A 22,040-nucleotide genomic window follows, 5' to 3' on the forward strand; every position below is an offset into this window, starting at 1 on the left:
CCAAACACTCATGCACATACAACCCTATTATTCTCACAACTACCCAGCTCCCCCCCCCTCCCCCACCAAACACTCACATACAACCCCATTATTCCCACAACTACCCAGCCCCCCCCCCCCCCCCACCTACCAAACACTCACATACAACCCCATTATTCCCACAGGTACCCAGCCCCCCTCCCCCACCTACCAAACACTCACATACAACCCACAACTACCAAGTCCCCCCCACCTACCAAACACTCACATACAACCCCATTATTGCCACAACTACCCAGCCCCCCCCCCCCACCTACCAAACACTCACATACAACCCCATTATTCCCACAACTACCCGGCACCCCCCCCCCCCCACCTACCAAACACTCACATACAACCCCATTATTCCCACAACCCCCCCCCCCCACCCACCTACCAAACACTCACATACAACCCCATTATTCCCACAACTACCCAGCCCCCCCCCCCCCCACCTACCAAACACTCACATACAACCCCATTATTCCCACAACAAACCCAGCCCCCCCCCCCCCACCTACCAAACACTCACATACAACCCCATTATTCCCACAACTACCCAGCCCCCCCCCCCCCCCACCTACCAAACACTCACATACAACCCCATTATTCCCACAACTACCCAGTCCCCCCCCCCCCACCTACCAAACACTCACATACAACTCCATTATTCCCACAACTACCCAGCCCCCCCCCCCCCCCCACCTACCAAACACTCACATACAACCCCATTATTCCCACAACAAACCCAGCCCCCCCCCCCTTCTACCAAACACTCACATACAACCCCATTATTCCCACAACCACCCAGTCCCCCCCCCCCCACCTACCAAACACTCACTACCCTGCCCCCCCCCCCCCCCACCTACCAAACACTCACATACAACCCCATTATTCCCACAACAAACCCAGCCCCCCCCCCTCCCACCTACCAAACACTCACATACAACCCCATTATTCCCACAACTACCCAGCCCCCCCCCCCCCCCCACCTACCAAACACTCACATACAACCCCATTATTCCCACAACTACCCAGTCCCCCCCCCCCCCCCCACTTACCAAACACTCACATACAACCCCATTATTCCCACAACTACCCAGCCCCCCCCCCCCCCACCTACCAAACACTCACATACAACCCCATTATTCCCACAACGAACCCAGCCCCCCCCCCCCCCCCTCCTTCTACCAAACACTCACATACAACCCCATTATTCCCACAACCACCCAGTCCCCCCCCCCCCACCTACCAAACACTCACATAGAACCCCATTATTCCCACAACTACCCAGCCCCCCCCCCCCCCACCTACCAAACACTTACATACAACCCCATTATTCCCACAACTACCCAGCCCCCCCCCCCCCCCCCCACCTACCAAACACTCACATGCAACTCCATTATTCCCACAACAACCTAGATCTCACCCCCCTAACAAACACTTACAAAGTTAACGACCCCATAACCCCCACAACCACCCCCCCCCCCCCCTTTCCCCGTCGCGATATAACCTTCGTGGTTGAAAACGACGTTAAACACCAAATAAAGAAAGAAAGAAGATCCCACCCCCCTAACTAACACTTACACACGACCCCATAACCTCCACAACAACCCAGATCGCACCCCACACCACATGCCCAATGCAGCCTCTCACCCCCCCCCCCCCCCTAACTACCACATACAACCCCATAACTCTAACAACAACCCAGATCCCACCCACCCTCCGCGGGTTAGGGGGAAGAATTTACCCGATGCTCCCCAGCATGTCGTAAGAGGCGACTAACGGGTTCTGTTTCTCCTTTTACCCTTGTTAAGTGTTTCTTGTATAGAATATAGTCAATGTTTGTAAAGATTTTAGTCAAGCAGTATGTAAGAAATGTTAAGTCCTTTGTACTGGAAACTTGCATTCTCCCAGTAAGGTCATATATTGTACTACGTTGCAAGCCCCTGGAGCAATTTTTTGATTTGTGCTTTTGTGAACAAGAAACAATTAACAAGTGGCTCTATCCCATCTTCCCCCCCCCCCCCCCCCCCCTTTCCCCGTCGCGATATAACCTTTGTGGTTGAAAACGACGTTAAACACCAAATAAAGAAAGAAAGAAGATCCCACCCCCCTAACTAACACTTACACACGACCCCATAACCTCCACAACAACCCAGATCGCACCCCACACCACATGCCCAATGCAGCTTGGTCAGTTCTCATCATATTCGCAGATTACACCAGAGCTTACGAGATCACATAAACCATCATGCCACATTACCGATGCAGAAGTAAGAGTATAAAGAGTGAGGCAAAGTTCTTCATCGTGGCTGGGCTCAAGCGCTGACCAGAAGCTTTCATTGGACCCGCTGGCTGCCACCTGTTGGCCGTTGGACCATTGAAAGATAGAGCCGTTTCTCTGTGCGCCCAGGTAAAGGCGGACCTCACCAGCGATAACTGCGGAAGAAAGATGATCCTTGAAAAACACACTTTGGCTCTGACCTTTCCGGCGAAGACGCATTAGCTCTAGGTTAGCATGTGTTGTTTGTGTGTGTGTGTGTGTGTGTGTGTGTGTGTGTGTGTGTGTGTGTGTGTGTGTGTGTGTGTGTGTGTGTGTGTGTGTGTGTTTGCTTGTGTGTCTGTGTGAAAATGCTCAAGAACCATACTTATACATACAATCATTGTCTTAGGAACACAGATTACAGGGGCGGAGCAGTAAGCCAGAGGGGAGGGGGGGTACAACCTGGGGTCCAGGGTCTCGTTGGGGGGTCTGGGGGACAAAGCCCCCCTGAAGCTGAAGAATTTTAGCTATTTTATAAACAATTTGCGGCTTATCCTTGATTTTAAACATGATCAACTGGTGTCAGCAGCCACTCATTATTTCTTTTAACGATAGTATTAAATAATGGCAATTTATCTTCACTGATATCTGCTCCCGACATCATATACACTCTTCAAAAAAAGTTAAGGATCACTTTTTTACAAGCACGCCACACAAAACAGACAAGACCGAATTCTTTCATTTTTTTTAAATTATATAATTGAACAACCAAGGAGTAATGACAAACAAAGCAAAGATCGAACGCGGCAGCGACAATTTAGCTAGAGTGTGTCAAACGTGACAACCCTCGAAAATGGAATTCACAACAATGTGAATCAGTGTCAATAACGCGTGTGCCCTCCGTTGTGTGCCAGGCATTCAACACATCGTTGACGCATGGAGTGGATCAGGTTGCATATGAGTGCTCTGGAAACTCCATTCCACTCCTGCTGGAGCCATTGCAGCAGTTGACCCAGATTGGCAGGAGGAGGGAGATGTTGCTGTACCCGACGACAAAGCTCGTCCCACATGTGCTCTATGGGGTTCAGGTCCGGGCTGTTGGCTGGCCACAGCATCCCGTTGACCCTGGCCTGCTGGATGAAGGTGTTTACAGCTGCAGAGCGATGGGGAGGTGCGTTGTCATCCTGAAGAATCGCACGAGGGCCGATCGCTTGGAGGGCTGGAACGACCAGGGGTTGCAGGATCTCATTCTGGTAGCGGACACCGGTCAAGTTGCCCACTACATGGTACAGAGGTGTCCTTAGACGTGTGCTGATCCCTCCCCAGACCATCACAGAGCCTCCGCCAAAACGCTGTCGATCCAGAACAGCGCCTTCTGCGAAGCGCTTTTTGCGACGCCTCCACACTCGGATGCGACCATCAGCAGGTTCCAAGCAAAAGCGGGACTCATCTGTAAACAACACCTGAGCCCACTGCTGACGTTGCCACCTCACATGTTGAGTGCACCAGGCTCGGTGATTAGCAGTCAGGGTTGTTCCTCGGACTGGACGCCTTGCACGCAAGCCAAAGTTGTGTAAGCGGTTTCGGATCGTCTGACCACTAACAACAGTGTTGGTGGTAGCTTGTAGGCGTTGCCTAATGTTGTTTGCCGTAGCCATTCTTTGTTGCATGGCCTGCCTCTGAATGAAGCGATCCTCTCTTTGTGTGGTGACTCTGGGCCGACCAGAACGTTGTCGCTCCTGCACTCTTCCAGTTGCGTGGAATCTCTGTTTTAGTCTGACGATGACAGAGGGAGCCACTGCAAGCCTCTGGGCCAATTGTCTGGCAGCAACACCGTCTTGTAGCCATCCTATTGCCCTTCCTCTATCCAAATCGCTCAGTTTTCTTCGTGGGGGCATGTTGCTACTGTGCATAATTGTGTCAGCGTGTCAACCTTTAAACACAAGCTGGTGAGCGATGTTCATAGCCAGGACCCTGTTGTAGCACGTGCATCACAACCTTTTTCCCTGGCATGCGTTCCGCAAATTTCATGGGGCTATAAAAAACACCCTTTTTCTTCCAAAATGCAGAAGCTTCTGAGAAGTCCCACAAAGGGAAATAACTCTGCCTGCCAAACAAAATTCTAGGTCAAGACTCATTGTTCATTTGTTAATTCAAACACATTAATCTTTTAATCATTATGTCGATGTTTAATTTTTTGGCAATTTTTTAGATCCGTTTTTTCAACCGATCCTTAACTTTTTTTGAAGAGTGTAGTATGGTTAGAAGGAAGACATGTCGCGTACTGTGACAATTAAACAATTAACAGACAGAACACACACCAAATTCACAGACCGAATTTTTTTAAGGGGGGGGGGGACAGCCGGGGGGGGGGGGGTCCGGAACCCCTGTAACACCCCCCCCCCCCCCTAATCCGCCCCTGGATTATATGTTGCATACTGCAACTGAAACAATCAGCTTTGCTGATTTAACTACATAAGACACCAGTTCTCTGAAACTGTTTCAAACCTTTAACTTTAATTTCTTGAAAGTAAAACTCTTCCAATCTTGTGCAAATCTTGACAAGCCTTGAGAAACATGACTGGTAAAACACCAATAAACAAATCGCGTAAGGCGAAATAACAACATTTAGTCAAGCTGTGGAACTCACGGAATGAAACTGAACGCACTGCTTTTTTCCACCAAGATCGCATACTCGTAGTTTCGTCAGTCCACCGCTCGTGGCAAAGGCAGTGAAATCGACAAGCCAGAATAGTGCTGTAATGGTCGCGCTGAGCGGGATAGCACGCTTTTCTGTATCTCTATTCTTTATAGCGTACTGAGTTTGTTTTTAATCAAAACATAGCATATCTATATGTTTTTGGAATCAGGGACCGACAAGGAATAAGATGAAATTGTTTCTAAATCGATTTCGGACAATTAATTCTAATCATAATTTTCATATTTTTAATTTTCAGAGCTTGTTTGTAATCCAAATATAACATATGTATATGTCACACGCTTTCCTTCTTTGCCACTACTAAAGCAAACGTGTGCAAGATTGTATGTTACGCGCTTTGGAGCATGTGCAAGAACGGATTCAAACTCGAAATCGTCCCCCCAAAAACCCCAAAATGCACACACGACTTTTATTTCTCCTGCTGTTATCGTTTCTTCTCTTTACAAATTTTTCAACGCTCAGAATACTGAAAACGGCATCCCAGACGACAGTACTGTTTCCATACGCGAATTTAGCTGCCCTTGGAAAGTGGCTCGCTCAGGAGGCCTGTTAGTCTGACACTATAAGGACAGAGTTGTGAACATAGATGACAAAGATCCCGGAAAGAACAAACATTTCGCGGATGCAGACACAGAAAGACGTCATGAAGATTGCGATGCTTCAAAAGATACAGACTGTGACGATGACTGTGACGTCATTCACATATTCCGAGACGTCATTTATAGTTGTTCGGTCACTTTCGTCAAAAAGTAGATCTCTCCACAATGGCTGCTCCTGTGTTTAGGTTTATCAAGCGTGAGTACGCAAAACGTGTTTGTTCTCTCCTCTGTTGAAGCTGTGAGACATAATCGCCATTACGAGCTAGTCGTGTGACAGAGAGTTTTCTTGCACACTCGACTGCTGCTGTTTCACTCCGGCTAAAGCCGTCGTGAAACATCTACAGTCTCGTGTGCAAGAAAACTCTCTGTCACACGACTAGCTCGTAATAGCGGGTAATGTTTTTGGAATCAGAAAATGACGAAGAATAAGATGGAAATTGTTTTTGGATCGTTTAAGAAAAAAACTTAATGACAAGTTTCCGATTTTTAATGACCAAATTCATTAATTATTTTTTAAGCCACCAAGCTGAAATGCAATACCAAAGTCCGGCTTTTGTCGAAGATTGCATTGCCAAAATTTCAATCAATTTGATTGAAAAATGAGGGTGTGACAGTGCCGCCTCAACTTTTACAAAAAGCCGGATATGACGTCATCAAAGACATTTATTCTACATCATTTCCTGATTCCAAAAACATATAAATATGTTATATTTGGATTAAAAACAAGCTCTGAAAATTAAAAATATAAAAATTATGATCAAAATTAAATTTCCGAAATCCTTTTTCTTTCTGATTCTGGATTTTGAACCTCTTCTGGTTACTCTGATATACTGATTTTAGATCAGAATTAATCATAAACGGTCAAAACGGCTACATGAACAATGTATGTGTATGCAATTGTGTATTGAAAACACACAAAACAGCAAAAAATATGCGCTTTTTCTTGTGGAACTAAGCAAGACTTGTTGTTTTGTTAGTGTTGTTTTGTTACATGTTTCATAAACAGAGAAAGGGGGAATGTACGTTCTGGCTCACCGATTCCGACAGACCCTAAATATTAACGCAAAATAGGCTTCTGGACTAAACTTTTACTAAAATGAAACATGCGACAAAATCAGAAAAATACTGCATAAATCCATACAAAAAAAAACCCCAGTAAAGTAAGGTTGTTTTGAACCAATGCCGGGTCTGTCGGAATCAGTAACCCAGAACGTACATTCCCCCTTTCTCTTATACAACATTCTTAAGCTCAATACGCTCTCTCATTTACAAACTTTACTTCATATGTTCTTTCACTGTTAGAATTATATCTGATACATGCAATGTGACTGTCTAAACGAATAGTTAACTCTTTACAAGTGATTCTATTTTTACTTTTTCTTCCCGTCCTATTTGAATCCCCTTTTTTAAAAACTGCTTTTTCAGATCTTCTATATCGATTGGCTTGTTATATTCAGCTCGTGTTTTTGTTTGAATACTTGCTTTCTTACTTTTGTAGTCATCAAAGTCTGTTTGTATCTGTTTGAATTCTTCGTCAGAAACTTTTGAATCTTCAAGTGCTTTACTGATAGACAGTTTTAGGCTAGACAATTTTGATGATGCAAGAGTGGAAATGGATTCGTGTTTTTCAAGCTTTTTCACAATTTTTTTCATTATAGCTGATGCTATAAATGATAAACCACCAACTGCTGCTGCGACACCACCTAGGATTAGAGAAACTGGAGTCCCTACTCCGGTAGCTAACAGAATTGTTCCCGTTACACCTGCAGCTGATGCAAGGATAGTAGAACCAGTGCTGGCATTAGAAAGGCTGTTGTAAGTTGTTGAGTACTTACGTCTAGCGCGAGAATATTTTTCTAATTCATCTTCTAGTTGTTTTTGTATATTACTAATGTGTGCCAGTCTGAATTGTTGACTTTCTGCTGCACTTTCATCAATATTAGGATAAAGCTTCACACTGCTAGTCATCTTTTTAATGTAAAATATAAAATATTTATCTTAATTCTCACTGGCCAGTGTTTCTGCTAAGCTTTGAAGCTGTTCATTGCTTAACACCTTATCTGTATAGTAGAAAGCAATCAAATCAAGATAAGTAAGATTAATACTTCTTATTTCTGTTAAATTATTTATATCTGCGTTAACAACAACATTTTGGTTTGACGTCTGTTTTTTTATTGTGTTAGAATCCTTTTGAACAGCAATAAATACTCTGACTTCTTCAACATTTAATGGTCTCCAGTTGAGATTTATTCCTCTCATTAGAACAGTGTTTGTGGTTTCTTCCCTTTTCCTGACAACTATATCAAATATCATAGTTGCATTCTGCCCTATTGGAAGCTTGGGTATAAAATCGACAATGGTGTCAGCGTCCTTTTCAACACTTTGTTTTCTGTGAATGAGATAGTTGTTCTTATGGAAAGGTTTAACTGCAACTTCTCCCCTGCTGTTAATCGCAGGAACAAGGCTAACAATTAGTGGTCCAGCATTGATTGACTTACGGAATGTGTCGTCTTTTCCAACAAGAGTGTATGGACTCACAAGTTCAAACTTCATTTCCCAGTCAATCTTTTTCATAACAGGACTAAGTACCCATTTTTTATTCTGATGTTTCCACATGTAGAATGTGTCATCGACAATTGGATCAGGTACATTAACATCACGGATTTGACCTAGTTTGAGGAATCTTGGTTTCTTTTCATCGTCGATTTCCTTTCTCTTGTAATGACCAGTGTCTGTAAACTCGAATGCATACACTGCACCAACTTCAGCATTGCTCTCAAAGTCGATAGCGTCTGCTAAATCTTTCAACTCTATAGTTGAACATGCAACAGGATAAACTATTGTAGGTCCACTCGACATTTTAATACTCAATATTTTATGGAACTATTTCCAATGTAATGTTAAACAAACAATCAACTGGTTGTCCACTTTGATTTTTCAGATCAATGTGTAGGAATTCATGACACCCTTCCTCCAAGTCCTTGAACTGAAGTGTCTTAAATGTTGGCACGTGCATTTTACAAAAAGAGGCATCACTCGGTGGAAGAATCCTAAGCAGATCAGAACGCTGATCATTAAACAGATTATAGGATGTGTTAAGCTCTCTCATGTGAACAAACAGTACACTGTTAACATCCATGTCAATGGGACGTGTTCCCTTGTATATATTTGTAATTCCAAGCATATCAAGGAGTTTGGTTGGAAACTCAAATGATCTGGTTACTTCTCTAGTTTTGGGCATAGTAAGAGTAGCAATGAGACTTGCATGATTTAAACTCGCTGTAATACCTACTGGAGCAAACAATTCTTTCTCTAAAGTGCAGAAGTCATAGTAACCATCTTCTACAGAATGTGTTTTACCATTAATTCTAACCCAGTTGTTAGCCTTTTTTTTACTGATATTATACCAAGTAACCTTGTACATAATTTCATGCAGTGCAACTTTCATTCCTCCATTTTGATTGTTGATAGGGTTTGCAAGTTTAACTGGCACACCAGTCTTCACATTTGTTAGTGTGATAAACATTTTTTATTCAACAACAAAAATGAGTCAGTATAAATTCAACAAAGACGTTAAATACAAAACTGGACCATATTACAATCCAAAGACTATTTCTTTCCATGAGTTGGACTTTGCTGTAACAGAAACAGAATCCATTCGCGTTAAAGTGCCTGACCCATTCCATTCTTACCTAAATCCCCCAATCAAAAATGATAGTGTTCCAAAGATGTGGAACTCTCACCCAATTCAGTTCTATCAGAATCAGTTAAACTTTGCAATATTCTGTGCAACCACAGGATGTGGAGTGTCCTATGCAGACCACATGAATAATTCAAACTTACTGACAAAGTGTGTGTACACATTTCACGTTTACTATCAGTGCAGGAGAATCTTGTCTGAACTTCAGGCACCAATGCCGCATGAAAAGAGCTGGAACCCATTCAACAATAGGATAAACATGAAAGTGTATGAGCGTCTCTGCAATGAATTCAATATAGATTTTAAGACCGACTTTAGGCAAAAGCAAGACAAAAACCATGGCATGGGAACACTATATTTATGGGGTGTCCACAGGAGGTATAATTTTGATTACTGGCCAGGTCATACATCTTTTTCTTCAAATGTGCAGGTACAGTTAGGATCAATAGAACAACAGCACCACAATGCATGGACTACTTTTATATTAGACACCGGCAAAGGTTTCACTGGATCAGGTGTTGAAAGGATCAATGAATCTATCCGAACATATGCGTGGTGCTTGCTAGGCTCGCAGGCACAGACACGATCAAACATAATGAGAACAAGCACAGGGTTTGGTGCACAGAAACAGTTGTTATCAAATTTAGAAGATGTCATAAACTCTGCAGTTGATCTGCCTTCCAGCATCAAAAGGTATCAAGACTCTCTCCGTTATGCAAAATCAAAAGTTGACTTTGCTGTTGGTAACTGCCTTTACATGTTACCTTCTGATCTCCAGCTGCAGATTGGAACAATAACAAATTATAACAATGAAATCATTATTGCTAGTGACACCCAGCCGCTTGGAAAGGGTGAAGAACTGAATTCAGAAATCAGAACGATGCTACAGCCATATCACAATGAACAGAAACAAAGCGTGACAAGTGAAGATCGGGCTGCAGGTGAAGATCATTCTGTCACTAGTGATGATCAAGCTGTTAGTATTAGTGATGATCATGAATCGCAGAAGACTGCTCTAGTAATTGGTGGAGTGGGTGTAGGCTTACTTTTGCTTTATTCTCGTTAGCAGAACACCTGCAATTAAAACTATTAGAGTCCAGAGATGTTCAGCCATGAAACCAACAACTTTACCTGCAAAAGATAACAGCCAGCTAACAATTGAACCAATGATTCCTGGAAGTGCATCCAAAGCTTTTGCTGCTAGTTTCTTTAATAGTTCTGCAATGTGTTTGAGTTGTTTCTTTACCCATCCCGGATCAGATGGAGATGAAGGTGAAGGTGGAGGTGGAGGTGTGACAGTGCCACCTGTGAATGTTAACACTAATGTGCTTATTGCAAATCCTAACGCAGTTAGTATACTAGCTATTGTGATTCCCTGCTCTCTGAAAAGCGTTCTAATTCTTTCAGCAAGAGTTGTGTCTTCGTAAAGGATTCTTTGAATTGTATTTTTTATTCTGCTGACCTGTGTTCTCAGTTGTTCTCTATTGTTACTTAGAACTTCTAACCTTATGGCTTTCTCCTCCTGCAAATCTTTTAAACGCTTAGAAATTCTGTTTTTTACTTCTTGTTCTAGGTTCAAATCATCAGCGTCAGCAAGTTTTTGTTTCTCTTTGTTTATATCTTCATCCAGCTGACCTAGTTTTGACAGATTATTTGCTATTTCACCTCTGATGGTTTGTAGTGATTGATTAAGGGCTTCTATTTCTCTCATAGGTAATAGTTCATGTGGAGTCTTCAGTGAAGTTTCCTCAGAAAAAGAAGTCTCTATCTCTTGTATAAGTTGATCAGCCTCATCTGCAAGTTTATTAAGATTTTGCAATGGAACAGATTCTATTTGAGTAGCAGTTGGTAGTCCTAGTTCTGCTTTTTGAAGTAAGGAAACAACATGGGAAGGTGATGACCGTGTGCTAGGCACAATATCTAATTGCCTAAGTCGATTAGCAGTAAGTTTTTGTTTCAGTGAAACTTTTGATAGAAACTTAGCAGGATTAGATTTATATGTAAGTTGGACTTTTTCTCCTTTATCGCTAGTTGTATATAAATGATTTGCTTCCATTTTGAACTGGTTTGGATCTAAAACATCAGGTTCTTCTCCTAAACTTTTGTAAAAATCTCTAACTTTACCTTCCAGAAGTTCATGTCGTGCCACCTCATAATGCAGTGAATGATGGTAGGGAACCAAAGGGATTGCTTCGCTCATGTCGTCCGCTGGCTCAAATAAATCTTCAAATCCACCTTCTGCCATTTGTAACTTATTTTTTATTTTGAAAATAAAAAAAGATGGCACAATCGTTCGGTTCTGTTCTTGATCCTTACAGAAGGCTGAAAGAACCTCTCGGGGTAAAAGGAATAAGGCAAACAGTTATAGTTACAAATAATCCTTCTACTATTGATCAGAATGAAATACTTACTGTTAGGTTTCCTAATCTAGGTAAGAACGATGTTATTGTACCAGGCACTGTAAGACTATCATTCAAATTAGAATTAGAATCTGGCTCAGATGAAAATAGGACTTTGGCTTATAATGTAGGAAGAGCAATTGTGAGGAAGATTACTGTCAAACTGGAAGGGCGGGAAGTGATGTCATTGAATAATGCAGATGTTTTTTTAGTTTACGCAGATAATTGGTTGACTGACAATGAAAAGAAAAACAGAGTGTTTCAAGGGATTCAGTCAGACAATGGGATAAAAGTTAGAATAGGAGCAGGAGATAAAGCTGACAATAACAAAAAAGATAACGCTGTCAATGTTGCTTTTGGAAACAAATTTTGTATTCCACTTGACTTTGAACTCATAAATTCACATCCTCCCTTCTATCAAGGAGCATTGCGTGACAGGCTGTCATACGACCTGACTTTCAATAGTTATGATCGTGTTATGCTTTCACAAGACCCGGAAGCAAAGTATAAGGTGTCTGGAATTTCTTTAGAGTTTGATGTTGTAAACCATCCTGAACTGGCTAGACTTATAGAAAATCAGTACAGTTCTAAGCTGCCTATCTATTATGAAAGAGTGTTGAATCACAGTACACTTTCAACAAGAAGAGCAAACGCTCGATCGAGTCACTTTCGCAGTTCTGAATATTATATGAGGCATCAGATGGACAGGAAGAAATTGCTATTCACAACACAATACAGATGTAAATAATTTGATGTAAAGAATAATCCTATAAAGTTTGAATCAAATCCGATGAATAGTTTCAGAGATATGATATTTCAATTTTTTTCCTTCAAGACATACCTGTGACCTTGAAAAAGGTCAAAGGTCACCAAAGCAGACGTCAAGGTGTAGAGGTCACTGGGAGTCACGTTCACATAAAATTTGAGCCCGGTCACTTTTATAGTTTCCGAGAAAAGCCCAACGTTAAGTTGTGTGTTGCCGAACAGAAAAGGCTAGTTATCTCCCTTGTTTTTCTGATAACGTTCGTAAAAGGCTACAGATGTAAATACTTTGATGTAAAGAATAATCCTACAAAGTTTCAATCACATCCGATGAACTTTGCCAAAGATATAAAATGTCTAATTTTTCCTTTGACGCTGACCTGTGACCTTGAAAAAGGTCAAAGGTCAACGAAACCATCGTTAAAGTGTAGAGGTCATTGGAGGTCACGACTAAACAAAATATGAGCCGGATCGCTTTGATAGTTTCCGAGAAAAGTCCAACGTTAAGGTGGTGTCTACGGACGGCCGGCCGGACGGCCGGCCGGCCGGACGGCCGGCCGGACAGACTAACACTGACCGATTACATAGAGTCACTTTTTCTCAAGTGACTCAAAAAGCCAGGCTGATCCAATCTGGAACATTAACTTGAATACACCAGCTAGGTCAATGAAGGGAATACTTATGTTGTTTGAGGAACCAAAAGATTCATATGAAAGGCAAATAGAAAAGTTTTACAATCCACTAATCAATAGAGTATATTGCACAATTGAAGGGCAGCCAAACCAAATATTTGCATCTGGCATGCTGCCATACCAACACTATGATGAAGCAAGAAAGTACTTTACTGGAGGAAGATTGAAAGACCCAACATCTGATCTTGTGGCTAAAGATCTACATTTACACGGTGTTGGCGTAGAAGATTTCTTGACAAATAAATATGCGTTATGGCTAGATCTCAGAACAACTGACGACAACAAACTGCATGGAAGTGGAAGGCGAATTGAAAACGGATCAGAAGGAATCACAATACAAATTGAAAAGGAAGTAGGGAGTAGTAGTAAATCAGTTAAGATCTACGTGTTTGTTGTGTCAGAACACATCTCAGGCAGCAAGGACATGCAAACAAAACCTTTGCCAATGTTGATGCAGCCATTCAAGAATACTATCTTGTAACTGGAAAGAAAATGAAGACAAGTGCTCCTCCAAAACTGGGTGACTTTTATCAGCCTTCAGAAGAGCAGAAGGTGGGCGAGATTGTTTTCATTGTTATTGGTATGGCTGTTGTTTACTTTATTGCGCGTGCTGTCAAATCTTAATATTCTGTCATTTAAAAAACCATGAGTGATGCTTTGTTATCTAAAATATATTATTCCCCAAAAGGATACTGGAAAGGAAGAACTGCTATTGACAAGCTCAGTGACGCAGCAGGTGTTTCTCAAGATACAGCAAAGAAATGGTTGTCAAAGCAGGCAGTTTGGCAGATCTATTTACCTGCACCAAGAAAAATTACACGACCACACTTTGTTAACATCAAACCGAATGACACTCATCAAATAGACCTGCTGTATTTACCGCATGACACAGTCAGAAGGAAAAAATATAAGTATGCACTGACTGTAGTTGATGTTGCAACAAGATACAAAGATGCTGAACCGTTGACAGAGAAAAGTGCTATAGCTACAGCTGTTGCCCTGCAAGAAATTTACAGACGTGGACCACTAAAGTATCCCAGAATGATTCAGTGCGATGATGGTAAGGAGTTTAAAGGAGCTGTCAACCAGCTTCTGTTAAAACATCATGTTACAGTGAAGAGAGGTATTCCAGGAAACCACAGGTCACAGGCTATTGTTGAGAGCTTTAACAAACAGTTGGCAGAAAAACTGTTTTCATATCAGTACCATCAGGAATTTTTGGACACAGAAAGTAAATTGCGTAACACTGAATGGGTCAAAAGATTACCATCAGTACTTAGAGCAATGAATCTGGAGGTATTTAAAGCTACAGGGTTAAGACCAGTTGATGCAATCAAACAGAAAACAATACCTGTTGCTCCAAAGTCAACAACACCAGTGGCATTACTACCTTTCAATCAGAAAGTCAGATATTTATATGCACCCGGTGAAGCTGAGGGTGACAGCAGGAAGCGTGCAACGGATCCAATCTGGAGTATTGACATTCATGAAATCAAGAGAGTAGTAGAGACAAATCCACCTATATATTACTTGAGAGAACCAGCACCGCAAAGAGCCTTTGTAAAAGAGGAATTACAATTAGTTCCACGTGGTACAAATGTTAAATGATTTTTTATTTCAGATTTTATAGTGTTAACAAAAATGGAAGCTCTGAGAAAGAATTCTAAGCAACTTCATTTTTTTAATTTATATTTTTATTTTGAGTTATAAAATCAAACTCACAGCGATGGAAGACTCTGTATTAGAATCTTTATCGACAGTATTTGACACCGTTGAATTACAAGTAACGGATCCTCAAAATGTGCAGTCCAGTGTGCAAGACGCCATTGAACAAATTCCAAACAATTTGTTGATTGAACCTCCAGTAAAAGTGCAGATAGTCAGTTTAATAAAATACAAAACAGTCAGTGATGAGGTGCTAGAAGTTCATGTTTCAACCAGACAACTAGCACTTAATTCTATGGCAGAATTGAATGGAAACTGGGCAGATGAAATGATGAAACGGTTTGAGCAAGCTGCAGAGGATGCAAAGATGAAAGGATCCGGATGGTCAGAAGGTGAAATTCTAAAAATAGAATTGAAGCTAAGTAAATTTGCCCCCATCAGAGGTAGAAGTTACATACCTTTACCTCCTGCTCTTGTCAAAAAACGTGCTGTGCTGAACATAAAGAATGATGATGACAAATGTTTTATGTGGTGTGTTCTGGCAAGACTGTACAGTGTAAAGAAAAATGCAGAAAGAGTGTCTAACTATCATGCATACAGAAATAAACTAAACTTTACTGGTATTGAATTTCCTGTCAGCATTACAAGCATTGACAAATTTGAACAGCAAAACAAACCCATCACCGTAAATGTTTACACGTGGGATGAGGAAGATGAACTGAAACCAGTCAGAATATCAAAGAACTCACCAACGATTGGTGATTGTGATACTAACCATGTTGACATGTTACTAATGACTGATGGTGTAAAATATCATTACACTTTGATTCGTACAATGAGTAGACTGATGGCGAGCACAAGCAATCACAATAGTAAACAAGACTTTTGTAGGCGATGTCTCTTGCGTATTCCATCAATTCATGCAGCACTTATACACAAGCAACATTGTAAGAGCGTTGATGATGCGGTTGTGAAGTTAACAACACCACCGCCAGACAGCAAAGTGTATTTTAAGAATGTATGCAAACTACAGAAAAGTCCTTATGTTGTTTATGCTGACTTTGAATCTATCATTGTGCCATATGAAGGACCTTTACCAAAAGACCTACCTAAAACAGTAACTCTAAGTAATCATCAAGTCTGTTCATATGCATTTATTGTTGTTAGTTCAGATGGTAAACATTCTAAACCGCAATTGTACAGAGGACCTAATGCAGCAAAGAACTTCTTACAGCAAATGAACCAAGTGCGAAATGACTGCTCCAAACAACTGAATCTTTCAGACATTGTTATGAAACCTGAAGACCAAGAACAGTTTAACTCTACCACACAGTGTTGGATATGCGAACAAAGTCTAACACCAAACACAGACAATCCAATAGTAAGAGATCATGATCATGTAAGTGGGCAGTTCCGAGGAGCAGCACACAGCAAATGTAATCTACAATTAAAGTTTGATCCTAAGACTTGGAAGCTTCCAATCTTCTTCCATAACTTGCGCGGTTATGATTCACATCTGATCATGCAGGCAGTAACTGATGAATACAAAGCAAGATGCATTGCGCAGTCTTCAGAAAAGTACATGGCCTTTACTCTGAATAGTTTATACTTCTACGATTCTGCTCAACATCTGATGGGAACACTTGAGTCTTTATCTTCATCACTAACTGCTTTCCCAATCACATGTAAGTACTTTGACAGTGACTTAGTTAGAAAGGGAGTCTATCCATATGAATACATGGATTCGTGGGAGAGGTTTGATGAAGATGAGTTACCACCAAAGGATGCTTACTTCTCACGGCTGAAGGGTAAAGGTATAAGTGACGAAGACTATGAACACGCTAAGACTGCATGGAATAAATTAGGATGTAATACAATGGGTGATTATCATGATCAATATTTGTTGGCTGATGTTTGTTTACTTGCAGATATATTTGAGAATTACAGAAGAACATGTATGAAGCACTACAATCTAGATCCTTCACATTACATATCTGCACCAGGCATGAGCTGGGATGCATTTCTTAGATTTACAGGAGTAAAGATTGACTTGCTATCAGATCTACCTACACTTCAGATGATTGAAAATGGACTACGTGGAGGAATCAGTATGGCTTCACACAATTACTGCAAAGCCAACAACAAATACTTGGACGACTTTGATCCTATGAAACCTTCTAATTACATCATGTATCTAGATGCAAACAATTTGTATGGTTGGGCAATGTGTCAGACGCTTCCACTTCGGAACTTTAAGATCTATTCAGGACCATTTTCACAATGTGTTGTGCTGACAATATTAAAAGCAGGCCCAGACAGTCGAAAGGGATGGATACTAGAAGTTGACTTAGACTATCCACTATCACTTCATGATCTACATAATGATTATCCTTTAGCGGCTGAGAGGTTAAAAGTAAACCCAAGAGAACCTCCAAAGCTGGTGCCCAATCTGTTTCACAAAAAGAAGTATGTGTGTCACTACAGACTGTTACAGTTTTACATTAGACATGGATTAATTTTGAAGGCTGTTCATCGTATAATTTTATTTGATCAAGAACAGTTTATGAAACCTTACATCATGAAAAACACAGAACTGAGAACCAAAGCCGCTGATGCATCAGAGAAAGACTTTTTTAAACTGATGAACAACAGTTGCTTTGGTAAGACAATGGAAAACCCACACAAGAGAAAGGATGTTAGACTTGTTACAAGAGAAAATGAGGCCATCAAGCTGACATCCAAACCACAGTATCAAGACTTTAAATACTTTCATGAACAGCTGTATGGTATCTTAATGAAAAAACTTGTAGTCAAGCTTGACAAACCAGTATTCATAGGCTTTACTGTGCTAGAGTTGTCAAAACTGTTGATGCTTGAGTTTTTGTATGATTATTTGAAACCAAGATATCCCAAATCGAGAGTACTTTACACAGACACAGATTCATTCTTACTTGACATTCCAGCGGATGACATTTACAAAGATCTAGAAGCTGAAAGTCCTGCAGTAAAAGGAAAAGATTCTTTTTATGACACTTGCGACTACCCTAAAGAATCACCATTGCACTCAAATGTTAACAAGAAGGTTATTGGAAAGATGAAAGATGAAATGAATGGGAAGATAATTAAGGAGTATGCGTGCAAAGATGTACAGTGTTGCAAGTGAGAAAGGGGTGGTTAAAAAAGCAAAGGGTGTAAGCAAACAGGTTGTAAAGTCGAGCATATCGCATGATAACTACAAGGAAGCACTGTTTCAGAAGCGAGTGTTTCACCATGACAACCCTAAGATCAGTTCCGCGCTTCATCAGATCAACACAACTATTGTAAACAAGAAATCTTTAGATGCTAATGACACAAAGCGCGTTTATTCATCACCAGAATATTCTTATGCAATTGGGCACTGGAGGACAAACGCGGCTCCAAATAGTCTGAGTGTGTAATAAGAATTTTTGTCAATCGGGAAAACCCGCTATGACAGCTTTGTTTTGACTGCAGCGGGGAAAAGGAAGTTGCTTGCGTTTGGGAAGTGTTTGTGAAAGGGGAGTACTAGGCTTTGTTGAGTTTCAAAGCAGCCACCAAGTACACTTGTCAAAGCTTGAATCAAATACCCAAGTCATTTGCATAAAGTGCACTCGGCGGCCGCCCGAAGGCAGCCTTTAGAAGTTGTTTGACGGGTTGGAAGAAACATCAACAGCAGGCAATACAAAGACCTGGCGCTCCAGGCTGGAGCGCTCTGCTCAACCGTGACTGACTTCTCACAACTGAGTGTTTTCTACCTGAGAGGATCGTGTTTGGAGTTGTAGTGGTTCTTGCGTGGGAGAAGTCCAATATTTTCTGATCTCCTCATTACTTTCAAACATTGTCTTCAAATCTTTTCTCAGAGAGTAGATTTCAATGAAAGACAGACCAACTGTAGAAAACCTGCTAAAGTATGGTTTCAGCAAACGAGCAATCTCTCTCAGTTTGCGTGAATAAGCTGGTGAGATGCCAATGTTTGCCCGCAACCACTCTTCCCACTTGTCTTTGTGAATTCCTTGTTCCTTTTCTTCCTGAAAGAATTTGAAAGATGCATCCAGAAGAGAACCATACTGAAGGTTAAAACACATACTGGTGGCCTCCTGTCTTTGAATCTGCCTGTATCCTTCCTTTAGCTTTTCAATAGCAGCAGCTGATGACCCTATTTTCTCTGAGGAAAAAAAGAAAACTTCTTTCCTAACTGTCTTACTCACATCAACCTCTTTTGACTGCAAGTATTGATGGAGTTCTTCTGGTGACATAACCTTTCGTTTTTTCACCTGCTCCCCATACAGAGATGTCAGTTTTCTTTTTGGTTGGGAGAGAAATCTAGGTAGTTTCCTACTTTCTGATGGCCCTTCTCTTTTCATTCTATTCAATACATCAACATAATTATTATGATGAAATATATGCTCCTCAATGATGCCAAGTTGTTCTACACTCCATCTGCTTTGTTGATCCATATCTTGAGGAAGAATTAAACTTGTTGACTGTTGAGAGAAATCTAATAGATTTTGATGAGCAACTTGTGATTCAAGAAGTTCTCTCTCTAATTCTTCAGAAATGCTATCTCGAGACATAAATATTTAGCAAATATAGTGACAGGTAAAAACACTTCTCTCACAGAAAACACAACTGTACGGTAGGCGACTCCGGAATGAAATGACAAAATCACTAGGCTATGTTACAATCAACACCAAGTGGTGGGCGGACGTGACGTAACTGTTGCTATCACATGATTTAATCTTGTCTTGCCATTGGAGGAATATAGAAGACAAGCTTGCAGGCCTGGCAAAACACACGCTGGCTGTTTGTTTTTACCAGATCAATACGGTAGTTATGGCTTGCCGACGACGGGCAGATTGGATCAAAACACACGCTGGCCCAACCAGTTAATATTTCAATGGAAACTAAATTTAGCGTTGCATAAGAGAAAGGGAGAATGTACGTTCTGGGTTACTGATTCCGACAGACCCGGGATTGGTTCAAAACAACCTTACTTTACTGTATTTTTTTTTGTATGGATTTATGCAGTATTTTTCTGATTTTGTCGCATGTTTCATTTTAGTAAAAGTTTAGTCCAGAAGCCTATTTTGCGTTAATATTTAGGGTCTGTCGGAATCGGTGAGCCAGAACGTACATTCTCCCTTTCTCTTAAACGTTTGTGTATTTTCTCAAAACTACTTTTTTGTCACTTCAAAAGCCTAAGGCTTTTTTTCTAATAAACTTGCGTTGTTGAAACTTTGCATACATCTTGAGTGTGTTATTTTGCAGAAACTGATAGAGTGATTTCTTGAGAAAAAAAAATTATTGAGAAGTTATACCGTTTTGGGGGGCGTTTTTTCATGAAATTCAACCTCACTCACTTTCATCACTCATATTTTTTAAATGACTTGAGATATCCAAAACCGACTCTATCAGTTTCTCGGCATTGTGCTAAAGTATAAATAACAAGCATCAAAACAAAATGTCATGCAGTTTTAAAAAAGCCTTGGAGTTTTAAAAAGGGGCAGTTTGGCGGCCATCTTGGATTGCTACCATGGCAACCGATGGTAGAAATTTTTATTTTTTTTCATTTTCTCAGGAGATGGACTGAGTACTTAAATTCTGAAACATTTGTTGACCCAAGAGCTAAGAAACAAAAAAAAAATCACTTTTAACACCAGTGCCTCCCCTTGCAGCAAAGCTGGCAACATCTTCTTCTTCTTCTTCTGCGTTCGTGGGCTGAAACTCCCACGTACACTCGTGTTTTTGCACGAGCGGAATTGTACGTGTATGACCGTTTTTACCCCGCCATTTAGGCAGCCATACGCCGCTTTCGGAGGAAGCATGCTGGGTATTTTCGTGTTTCTATAACCCACCGAACTCTGACATGGATTACAGGATCTTTTCCGTGCGCACTTGGTCTTGTGCTTGCGTGTACACACGAAGGGGGTTAAGTCACTAGCAGGTCTGCACATAAGTTGACCTGGGAGATCGGAAAAATCTCCACTCTTAACCCACCAGGCGGCAGCGACCGGGATTCGAACTCACGACCTCCCGATTATGAGGCCGATGTCTTACCACCACGCCACTACGCCCGTCGCTGGCAACATCGATATCGGGTTGTGAAAAAGCAATAAAAAAACAAATGCTTATAGGATTCTCCAGTGATTAATTGCTGGCAACTGAGAGTAAGACCCCTTTTCTAGGGTTTCTATATCTATTGCTGGCTTTTTAAAATGTCCTGCATGCTGCGGAAGACACAAAGCATTGTAGAATACAAAAGTGTTGTTTTACTTTCGTTGCGTTATTATCCAATTGCTGGTGAATTCGGGTCGCTTCCTCCACATGGAAAGCTAGCAGCAACAAGAGTCATGCTACCAATGTACGTGTTTAGATTAAATCAGCTACAAGCGCTTCTTGCAGAATGACGGAGGTCTTTTCCGTGCAGCAGTGGTTCGACAGGCGTGGTACATGGATACCTTTTCTAGTTCTGAGTCTGCATATAAAGTTGACTCGTGTACCTCAGGGCCGGGATTTGAACCCGTCACCCGAGCACCACAAGTCCAGTACTCTACCAACTTGAGCTACCTACCGTTGTTCAAACGAAGAAAATCGACAACCCAATCATTTTTGCTCAGGGTGTCCAAGATCGCCAAACGTCCATTATAGCTTTGGCAGAGATCCTTGCTCTCCTGGTATGTTTTATTCTCCCTCAGGTAGAGAAAGCACACGTTGTCATGTCGACTCAGGTGGAAACAATCTTGAGAGGGACATTTGTCTGTGGAACGATTACACATTGTTTAATAGGCTTCCATTTGAAACTTCGAGGTGTTGGTCGTGAAGCTGAAAGTTGCGGCGTCGCTTTTGGATTACGGAAAAATACAAATAATGATAAACAACAGCTATATAATTGCTCTGACAATCTCTTCATTGAGGCTACGAACTTTTAACATAACCCTCCTACATTTCACAAGACAACAATCACTAAAACGCGCGATACCAACAGAATATGTATTTGTAAGACACACACAGCATACTAAAAAACATCTGTTTTTACAGATGAGAGAGAGAGCTTTGCCTGAAATTTGTGTTTTTGAATTCTAACAACATCATAACCCTTGTACCTTGCGTGTCATAGGTCATTGCCGATGACATGACTGTTGATGAGCTATTCAGTAAAAAAAACCATCAGTTTTGTAATCCTATGTCACACAAAAACTTCC

The 22,040-nt window shown here is 41.2% G+C and overlaps 1 protein-coding gene across 1 annotated transcript in view; it reads right to left on the bottom strand.

The window, feature by feature from the left end:
* Nucleotides 1-1,743: 1,743 nt before the first annotated feature.
* The window catches only part of LOC138950096 (uncharacterized), a 34,577-nt gene continuing 14,280 nt past the window's right edge, over nucleotides 1,744-22,040 (bottom strand). The window contains exons 3-4 of the mRNA XM_070321862.1: nucleotides 21,410-21,595; nucleotides 1,744-2,460 (exon numbers count right to left, since the gene is read on the bottom strand). Of these exons, the coding sequence (XP_070177963.1) occupies nucleotides 2,216-2,460; nucleotides 21,410-21,595 (431 nt within the window). The 3' untranslated portion in view covers nucleotides 1,744-2,215. The remainder of the gene's footprint in view (nucleotides 2,461-21,409; nucleotides 21,596-22,040) is intronic.

This window comes from Littorina saxatilis, linkage group LG16 (genome assembly GCF_037325665.1).
Source record: "Littorina saxatilis isolate snail1 linkage group LG16, US_GU_Lsax_2.0, whole genome shotgun sequence".
NCBI classification, from domain to species: domain Eukaryota; kingdom Metazoa; phylum Mollusca; class Gastropoda; order Littorinimorpha; family Littorinidae; genus Littorina; species Littorina saxatilis.